The sequence below is a fragment of the Phoxinus phoxinus genome (genome assembly GCF_949152265.1).
Source record: "Phoxinus phoxinus genome assembly, chromosome: 23".
Taxonomy (NCBI): domain Eukaryota; kingdom Metazoa; phylum Chordata; class Actinopteri; order Cypriniformes; family Leuciscidae; genus Phoxinus; species Phoxinus phoxinus.
In genome coordinates, this window is record NC_136898.1 from 5,089,250 (window position 1) to 5,099,936 (window position 10,687).

At 49.2% G+C, this 10,687-nt stretch overlaps 1 protein-coding gene across 1 annotated transcript; it reads right to left on the minus strand.

The window, feature by feature from the left end:
- Positions 1 to 1,913: 1,913 nt before the first annotated feature.
- LOC306992036 (claudin-5-like) lies at positions 1,914 to 3,385 on the minus strand. The gene has a single exon (XM_079600456.1). It carries the CDS (start codon positions 3,223 to 3,225, stop codon positions 2,572 to 2,574), a length of 654 nt encoding a protein of 217 aa, XP_079456582.1. The 5' UTR covers positions 3,226 to 3,385; the 3' UTR covers positions 1,914 to 2,571.
- Between the last annotated feature and the right edge of the window lie 7,302 nt (positions 3,386 to 10,687).

The window sequence follows — 10,687 nt, forward strand, 5'->3', positions numbered from 1 at the left end:
ACAAGACTAAAACCATGTAAATAACCATGTTTGTCCCAAAAATCATGCCCCACCACACATTTTTGACTCATTGAAGTACTGTCCCACATTAGGCTGATCATGCTGTCCCGGATTTGGAAGCCACATTTCCTAATGTGGGACACTAGGAAATTTTATAAAAATTTTAAATATATAGATTATGCACACAAAGTTCCACTATTTTTTGATGGACAAACATTTCATAAGCATATTAGGCTAAAAAGTAGCAGGATTGCTTTGTTTAAAATGTATTTAACTTCTTAATATCAAATTTGTTAAAACTCTATGTCATTAACCTTCGGATGGTCTTCACACAAGGTGTCTCCTGTTTGATGATTGCTCCACCTTCAAATATGATTGGACATTTGATAGGTCATGTGATTTTGATAACATGACACCACAGCTTTTTCTAACCCATAGTTTCACTGTCATTCATGTATTTGTGTGGGACCTACAAACACTAGAGCTTAGGTGTCCCACATTAGGCAGTGTCCCACATTAGGGCAATTCACCCTATTTTATTTCATGCATGAAATAAGACGTTCCCACACAGACAGCGTCTGATATGAGAAGGCCCATGGCATTCTCACGCAGAGAGCATCTGACATGAGAAGGCCAAGGCCTAGTCCCTTTCGCCAATGTTATATACCCTAACACATCCTGTGTAAAAAAAACCTTTTGTTACCTTAAACCCAGACATCTTAGCTCATGGTCTCATGTGCTCATGGTCTCATGTCCAACATCATTTCTATCAGACAGAACACTTGTCATGTCAGCAAAAGTTTCCTGTTTTTAGCTACAGATCTCGTGTGCTGATCGAAACTGCGCACACACATATTGTCATACCTTCACATGACTCAGAGAACATTTCGTTCCTGAAAGTTTGTCCTAACTTTTAACATTTCTAAAAGCTTGGTTTTATATCTTTAATAATGTGCTTTTTGCTTATATGATTATATTCCTTTAAATTCTCATGAGTAAACAATACATCTTCAATGCTAATAAAAGTTGTACCCATACAAAAGTAAAAGAAACACATCTAAATGTAAAATTTCCATAACAGAACGCAAACATTTAGGGAGCAAACGCAAAGTTTCTCAGAGGACCGCAAACATTTAGGGAGCGAACGCAAAGTTTCTCGGAGCGAACGCAAAGTTTATCGGAGCTAACGCGAACATTTAAGGAGTGAATGCAAAGTTTATCGGAGCAAATGCAAACATTTAGGGAGCGAACGCAAAGATTTTTATAGGAACGCAAACATTTAGGGAGCGAACACAAAGTTTCTCAGAGCGAACGCAAAGATTTTTTAGAAGGAACGCAAACATTTAGGGAGCGAACGCAAAGTTTCTCGGAGCGAACGCAAAGTTTCTCGGGGCGAACGCAAAGTTTCTCGGGGCGAACGCAAAGATTTTTGGAGGAACGCAAACATTTAGGGAGCGAACGCAAAGTTTCTCGGAGCGAACGCAAAGTTTCTCGGAGCGAACGCAAAGTTTCTCGGGGCGAACGCAAAGATTTTTGGAGGAACGCAAACATTTAGGGAGCGAACGCAAAGTTTCTCGGAGCGAACGCAAAGTTTTTCGGAGTGAAAGCAAACATTTAAGGAGCGAACGCAAAGTTTCTCAGAGAAATGCAAACATTTTGGGAGTGAATGCAAAGTTTCTCAGGGGAACACAAAGATTTTGGCAAAGGCATTGAAATCAATCACCATGTCCCTTTAGGGCCCCTGTACCTTATACTTATTAAATGTAACTGTATTTAAAAATCAGAAACAAAAAATCCTTAATCAAAATGACATTTCTATTTCGACAGTTATTTTATTAAAGTGTACACTTCAGACACTTCAAAGATATGAAGCATGCATCATTTATGTACCAGCAAAATTATGCAACATGGCACATTATTAACACATTTTATTTATTTATTACTTTGTACATAATTGTATGAAACCTTTTTTCAGTGAATCAGAGCATATTCACTCAGGAGGTTTAGATGATCAAAACAGTCTTGTGTAGCAGAACAATAGGCATTATTCAGTGTCTTATTGAAGCACAGGCCGTGTCTAATTAGTGCAGTATCGTAAAGTAGAACAAAAACAAGAAATATAGACCCCCCCTTCAACACTACCCCCCCCCCCCCCCCCAACCACATTGATGGCCGTTGACCCCAATATCATTAACAAACACAAAAATACCCGTGTATATCTAATTCATTATTACCATGACATACTGTTAACAGCAAATGACAGAAAAACATACTCAAATATGTCTACATTCTGTTAGTCCATTATCTGAATGTTTGCATGGTTTGTTACAAGACCTGTTGCATGTAAATGGTTGTTGACAGTGTCCTGCAGCTATTTTAATCAACATTTCTTTGTATCATGACATGCAGCTTTAATATGGAATATTTGTACTTAAAAAAAATATTTCTCACTCTGCACGTTCATTTAAAAGAATGGTTATTTTTAGTGAACAAACCAAATACTAAACAGATTTACAGCCTTGAAAGTCTATATGCACAGAGCCACTAGTCCATGGCTAATGGTTGAGGTGATCACACGTAGTTTCGTTTATCATAGTCCCCGTTGATAGATGTGCTTTTTGTGGGTGGAGGTACATATTTGGGGGGATACAAGTTTTTTTCTTCTTGTGGACGGGAGAAACACAGAATTGCTCCTCCGAACAGAAGCATGGCAGATGCTGCCCATCCGATGTAAAGCGCAGCTCCAATTTCTCTCTTCTGTGAATAAGGGACATGAGGGTCGTAGAATTCTGAGATGATGTTATTGGCCATCCAGCACAGAGGCACCAACACAAACAAGCCCGCGATGATGTATGTCACCCCTCCGACGTGGACTACTTTGGCTTTGATGGACACTTTACTGATGCAGTTGGTGCACTGAGCGCCGGCGATGGTTATCATCAGAGCCAGGACGCCCAAGACAGCGGAGATGATCGTCAGAGCCCGAGCAGTCTGGAGGTCAGTGGTCAGCGCCAGGACAGAGTCGTGCATTTTACACTGCATCTGACCTGTGCTTTGAACCACACAGGACATCCACAGCCCGTCCCAGATGGTTTGCGCCACCAAAATGTTGCCCTCGATGAAGGCGGACACTTTCCACATGGGCAACCCGCAAGCCACCATCACCAAAAGAGTCCCGACGACACTCAAGCAAAGTCCAATCATCTCCAGACATGCAGAAATCATCTTTGCAAAGTTGTTTTTGATGCTCCTTCTCTTAGTTTAGAAAGTCTGGTGAAGTCTAGATTCCCCCTTGAATCCAAAGCAGGTGTGTTGAGCAGAAGTATCTCTACATCGCTTGGCAGAGTCGCAGGATGAGATGCACAGGGAGTTTTTCTGCTCTGGTATTCAGGGAGGATGCTGTTATAGTGCACTCACAACAAAGAGGAGCAGCTCCAGCCAATCAGAGCGCAGCGCGTCTCTCAACAACAGCCAATCAGAAGTGACTGTGAGAGGAGCTGGACAAAACTGGATAACGCTCAACTTCATTACAATTCTGGGGTGCGTTTCCCGAGTTCCCGTACAATTACGTAACCTGTTTTTATACAGGACGTAACTCGCTGCTTCACTACCATAGTACGATGCATATTGTTGAAGAAATCAACTAGCTAGACACGGCTGTTTCCCGAAACCATATGGTCGCACAGTGGTTGTTTAACCACGCTGGTTAATAATGTCACACACGTGGTGGAGTAGCCTAATAACTTTTTTTAATGAATCTGTTTGAGATCGAAATAATGATGTTATGGTATAAATCACGGTCGTGGCACCTGAGTACTATTTCTCATTTATTAATAGAGCACGCGTTCGCACATGCGCAATCGCTTGACAAACTTGTAAATGACATTTGTATTCTAAATAAAAGATATATTGTAGCCTACTGAATGTCAGCTTGCTTATTTTGCTCAAGATACGGATTTTTTGAGCCCACATGTCATGGAAACAAGATAGGCTACTGCTTTCTATCCACAGCTCGAGAGCTGTCGTGCCTCCCAACCAGAGCACCAGACATGAGGACTAACTTGAGTTTGACCTAAAGAACTTTGCTGATTTAACTGGGAATTGAAATGCATATCTGATTGTACATAATGAATTGGATGTATTTGTTATGCATTTTAAAATAAATAATAATATACGTACTCGGTTACTAACGTAACCTCGGTTCTCTCTAGGAGAGGGAACGAGTACTGCGTCGAAAGAACGCTACGGGAAAGATATTTCTTTGTCGAGATTGAAGCCTAAAATTAATCCTTAATTTTGTAATATTGTAAAACGCTTTTCTGAAGCATACAACCTAGGCGGAGCAATACAGCTCACCCATTGGTTGCTCTGCCAGAAAAGCACAGCCTATGCGAGGCCAGAGACGCTGACCAATGAGGACGCTTCGCGCCCTTCTGCGTCACCTCCCGCCCAAACAGGCGTGGCCTAGGCCTATAAATACGAGCATAGCTGTCTAACACGCCGATTTTCGTCAATGAAGCGACGCAGCGTGGACACGCACGGCCATGAGACGCAGTACTCGTTCCCTCTCCTAGAGAGAACCGAGGTTACGTTAGTAACCGAGTACGTTCTCTTACGTAGAGTTCTCTCGTACTGCGTCGAAAGAACGCTACGGGAACCCTATGCAAACCGCCGTGCGTGTTCTTGGATCGACACAGACACCTAAGGGCGCGCGCGCCCTGGTATACAAGCGCCTACCCCAAGAAGTATAGGGAGAGCGGCTAAAATAGCATCATCCCTTATAGTAGTGCCTCTTAAGGCATAATAGCATATATATGTAATATAGATATATATGAGGGGTAATAGCATGCTCATGGGACACATTGTCAGTGAGTGATGCTTAAACATTGAAGTGACCTGGGCCGCAGCGCGGGGCAGGAACACTTATACATATTAACATTGAAGTGACCTGGGCCGCAGCGCGGGGCAGGAACACTTATACATTTTAAACATTGAAGTGACCTGGGCCGCAGCGCGGGGCAGGAACACTTACACATAGTCTTCTAGACCGAGAGCAGTTTAGCCTGCAACGCAGGAACCTCTAGGTTATAGAACCTAATAAATGTAGACGGGGAGGCCCAGCCTGCCGCCATACAGATATCTTGTAACGAGATTCCGCTATACCAAGCCCATGAAGAGGCCATGCCTCTCGTGGAATGTGCTCTGATGCCCAAAGGGCATTCCAAGCCTCTAGATGCGTAGGCTAGCGCAATGGCGTCCACTACCCATCGAGACAGACTCTGTTTCGTTGCGGCTCGTCCCTTGGAGCGCCCGCTGAACGAAACAAAGAGCTGCTCCGTCTGTCGAAAAACAGCGGAGCGGGACACGTAAGCTCTTAATGCCCTGACCGGGCAAAGGGAGCTATTTCCGTCCTCTGAGGCCGGCAGGGCCGACAGGGAGATGACCTGAGCCCTGAACGGTGTGTTGAGGGACTTAGGCACGTACCCATGCTTCGGTTTCAATACGACTATAGAGTCGTTTGGCCCGAACTCCATACAAGAAGCTCTCACTGAGAGCGCTTGCAAGTCTCCCACACGCTTCACTGAAGCGAGAGCCAAAAGAAACACGGTCTTGAGAGACAGGTGTTTCATGTCAACTGAGTGAATAGGCTCGAAAGGGGCCCCTTTCATAGCGTTCAACACTGTAGAAAGGTCCCAAACGGGGACTGAAGGAGGCCTTGGAGGGTTTAACCTCCTGGCGCCTCTCAGGAAGCGGACCACCAGGTCGTTCCTGCCTAGTGAACGGCCAAGCGTTGGATTAACGAACGCTGATATGGCAGCCACATAGACTTTGAGCGTGGATGGGGTTCTTCCCTTATCCAATAGCTCTTGCAAGAAGGAGAGAATCTCCGGTTCTCCACACTGAAGTGGTGACAGACCTTGATCTGAACACCATCCAGAGAACACCGACCATTTGGAAGCGTAGAGCCGTCTAGTAGACGGAGCCCTAGCTTGTTCGATCGTGTCTAACACTCCTCTTGGGAGGTTAGCGGGTACCCGTTTATGGCCCATACGTGTAGGGACCAAAGCTCGGGGTGAGGATGCAGAATCGAGCCCTTGGCCTGTGAGAGGAGGTCTCTCCTCACTGGAATCGGCCACGGGGCAGTACTTTTCAGTCGCATCAAAGCTGGGAACCAGGTCTGATTCGTCCAGAATGGAGCAACTAGCAGTACTGAGCATCCGCTCTCCTTGATACGCTCCAGCACTTGAGGCAGGAGTGAGACAGGAGGAAAAGCATAGAGCGGGCGGCGGGGCCAGACTCTGGCCAGCGCGTTCGCGCTCTTCGAAAAGAATTCTGGGCAGTGAGCGTTTTCCTGGTTTGCAAACAGGTCTATTTCCGCTCTGCCGAACCTTTTCCACAGCAGACGCACTGTCTGTGTGTGTAGGGACCACTCTCCCGTAGGAACGTTGTCCCGTGAGAGTCTGTCCGGGCCTACGTTCAAGTGGCCTGGCACGTGCATTGCTCTTAACGAGCGCAGGTTGTGCTGGGCCCACACCAGTATGCGTTCCGCTAACCTGAATAGGTTCCGGGATCTCACGCCACCCTGGCGGTTTATGTAGGCTACTACCGACATGTTGTCCGAGCGGACCAGGACGTGGTGTCCTTTTATCCGGGGACAGAAGCGCCTCAGCGCAAAGTCCACTGCCATCATTTCCAGGCAGTTTATGTGCGGTAGTTTGGCTCGCTCTGCCCACTGGCCAAAGAGCGGTCTGCCGTCGAGCAGTGCTCCCCAGCCTGAGGTGGACGCGTCCGTGGACACCACCTTCAGGCTCGAGGAAGTCCCCAGGCTTACACCTGACCGGTACCAGTCTGACGCTCTCCATGGTGTCAGGGCTGAAATGCATTCCTGAGTGACCTTGAGGCGATAACGACCGTGTAACCATGCTCGGCGCGGTACGCGCGCTCTCAACCAGAACTGTAGTGGGCGCATGCGCAGCAGGCCCAACTGCAGCACTGTTGAGGCTGAGGCCATGAGGCCCAGCATTTTCTGAAATCTCCTGAGTGGCACTATGTGGCCGCTGAGGAAGGATTTCGCCATTTGCAGGGTATTTCGCCTGCGCTGTGATGACAGCTGTGCTGTCATAGACAGTGAGTTCAGATCCAGTCCTAAAAAGGAGATCCTTTGACTGGGAAACAGTGAACTTTTCTCCCAATTGACTCTCAGACCTAAGCACTCGAGGTGATCGAGTATTAGTGTCTTGTGGTGAGCGAGTTCTGACGGCGATTGAGCCAGAATTAGCCAATCGTCCAAATAGTTCAGAATTCGAACGCCCCGGAGTCTCAGGGGTGCCAGCGCCGCGTCCATGCACACTGTAAATGTACGAGGTGCTAGAGACAGGCCGAATGGCAGGACTGTGTACTGATATGCCCGGCCCTCGAAGGCGAATCTCAAAAATCGCCTGTGACGTGACGCAATTTGTATGTGAAAATACGCGTCTTTCAGATCTATTGCCATAAACCAGTCTCCTCGGCGAATTTGCGCGAGGATACTTCTGGTCGTGAGCATTCTGAACTTCCGCTTTGTTAGCGTTTTGTTCAGACGCCTTAGATCTAAAATGGGTCTGAGACCCCCGTCTTTCTTCGGTACCAGGAAATATCTGCTGTACAGGCCCCCTTCGCTCTGAGCTTGAGATAAAGGCTCTATGGCCCCTTTGCTCAATAGCTTCGCTATTTCGGCTCGAAGTAGATGTGCTACTTCTGTTTTTACCGTGGTTTCGACTTTTCCCGTGAAACGGGGAGGGCGTCGATAAAACTGTAGCGAATAGCCTCTTTTTATAGTCTCTAGCACCCATTCTGAGACCCCGGGTAGTCCTTCCCATGCATCTGCACGTGTGACTAGGGGTTGAATGTAATCTGGGCTCTGGTCACGAAATGGCGGCGACACGAGAGCAACCGTGTGCTGTAACATGGACGCCGTGGCGTCTGAGGCGGGGGACATGTTTAACACAGTATGCGTCCCGCGCGCGCTCGACTCTCTGAGTTGAGAGAGAGCACGCGGGGCGAGCCCTACGGGGCTCGTTATGTTTGTGAATAAACGTGGGCGCTTGGTAGCGGGCACATTTATAACACCGGGGACACTGTGTTTGTGTACTGACTGACCGTTCGTTAGTTTCGTTTTTACAGAAACCGCGGAACGTGCAGTGTGTAGTGGTTGTGGGCACTGGACAGTGGGCACGCTCACTACACGTAAAGCACAATCGGTGTGAGCCGATTTTATGTGTGCAAACCCTGTGTTGAACGGGGCTGTGCTTGTGTGAATGAATGGGCACTGGGTGGGCATTGCAGTTACACACATTACACCATCGGCCTTGGCCGGAACACCAGAAATTAAACTCTTTTTTAGATTTATCTGGGTCGCCGTGAAAACGGCGTTTGTGTGCAGGCAAACGGGCTTTACGGCCGGTTTGTTGGCTGCTGAGTACACTGGTACAAACGCGGAACTTAGGGCTGTACAAGCGGGAATCTTTGGTGGAAGTCCGGCCGCAGCGGGACCCGAACACCGTCTTTTTCCTAGCAGGGCTAGGATGGCGCCGAGGCCTCGGGCTTGATTGAAATCTTGGGCCGAGGACCACGCGGTGGTGGGCGGCGTCCGGCGGAGCGAGACCGTGGTCTCTCTCGGGCCTGTTGCTGCTGGGCCGGTGCGGCGGGCGCGGGGCGCTGCTGAGTTCGGGCAGGCGGCTGTTTAGGGCGGCCTGTTGCGGAACTGGAGCGCTTTGGCAGGAAATGTCTCATGGCCTGCGAAGTTTTCTGTACCTCGGCGAATCGGTCCGCGAAGTCCTTCACGGAGGATCCGAAGAGGCCAGCCGGTGAAATGGGGGCGTCGAGGAACGCAGAGCGCTCGGACTCCGCCATTTCAGAGAGAGTCAGCCATAAATGTCTCTCGGAAACAGTAGCTGTGGCCATAATCCTGCCGATGGCGTGTGCGGCGGACTTTGTAGCGCGAAGAGCTAGGTCTGTGGCGCTACGTAAGTCCGGAACACTGATCGCGCCCGGGCCTTCCTCGTCTAGCTTGCAGAGGAGGTTGGCCTGGTGGATTTGAAGCACCGCCATGGTGTGCAGCGCCGATGCAGCTTGTCCGGCGGCGGAATACACGCGACCGTTCAGAGCTGACGACGTGCGGCAAGCTTTGGATGGTAGGACTCCCTTAGCCCGCCGTCCAGCAGAGGGTGGGCAAAGGTGAGTCGCTACAGCCTCCTCGACCGGAGGGAGAGCGTGGTAGCCTCTGTCTCGAGCACCGTCCACTACGGAGAATGCTGGCGAGGCAGAAGTACGTACTCTGGCTGAAAATGGCGCCTTCCACGATTTCGCTACCTCTTCATGAAGCTCAGGAAGAAACGGTGCGTGTCTGGAGGGGGGCGCAGCGCGGTCTCCAGAGAGGAAGCGGCCATCCAGCCGGTTGAGTGCAGGTTGCTCGGGCGTCGACCAATCGAGGCCGAGGCTCGACACGGCCTGTGTGAGCAGACGCATCAGTTCTGCCTCGATGCTGATCTTCCCTCCTCTGCGCTCCCGAACAGCGGGGGAGGGGAGGTCCACGGAGCTCGCCCAACCCTCGCTCTCCGAAGCGAGAAGCGAACAGCAATCATCATCTCCCTCTGATACAGCTTGCTGGTCGTCTTCCATAACGGACAAAGCGGCGTGCTGCGGCTGTTGTCCGTCGGTGAGCGACTCAAGCGAAACGTTGAGAGGAGCTAGCGGCGGCGGCGGCGAGCTCCTCGTGGAGGGAGGTTCCGGGACCCGCTGAGCACGGCGCTTTTTACGGCGCGGCGCTACAGGGGGCGGTTGAGCAGCTTCGGCGAAAGATGCAAGGCGAGTCCGCAGAGTCGCGATTGGCATCATGTCGCAGTGATGGCAGCCGCCATCACCGAGAGCGATAGCTGCATGTTCCTCGCCCAAGCAGGAAACACATAATTCGTGGTGGTCCCCGTCGATGAGCGCGGCTCGGCAGGAGCCGCAGGAAAAGCGAGACATCTTTAAAAAGACACTCGTTGCTCTTTTGTGAGGAAAAAGTGTGTGACGCGGTAGGCGAACACACACACAAAACACACACAAAACTGAAAGGATATATCCACGCCGGAGAAGCGCAGCAGGGAACGGCGGCTGAAGGCGGCGATGACCAGCGGCTTCAGGTAAGGGCTCGTCCTGCTGAGGTGCTTGTATCCAAACGGCTGTGGCGGCTCGAATCAATCCAGCGATGCGTGCAGCTTCGTTGAATTTAAGAAAATCGGCGTGTTAGACAGCTATGCTCGTATTTATAGGCCTAGGCCACGCCTGTTTGGGCGGGAGGTGACGCAGAAGGGCGCGAAGCGTCCTCATTGGTCAGCGTCTCTGGCCTCGCATAGGCTGTGCTTTTCTGGCAGAGCAGCCAATGGGTGAGCTGTATTGCTCCGCCTAGGTTGTATGCTTCAGAAAAGCGTTTTACAATATTACAAAATTAAGGATTAATTTTAGGCTTCAATCTCGACAAAGAAATATCTTTCCCGTAGCGTTCTTTCGACGCAGTACGAGAGAACTCTACGTAAGAGAACAATTTTATTACTACAAATTATCTGAAGTTTTTATTGTAACAGCAAATATTTCTCTGCAGCAAATTCCCTACTTATAGTTTTTACTCTTGGTTCTAGGTAAATTATTCATGACATGGGACACA

Bases quoted from the DNA above. Each gene is read 5' to 3' on its own strand.
- LOC306992036 (XM_079600456.1), bottom strand. From the start codon at position 3,225: ATGATTTCTGCATGTCTGGAGATGATTGGACTTTGCTTGAGTGTCGTC.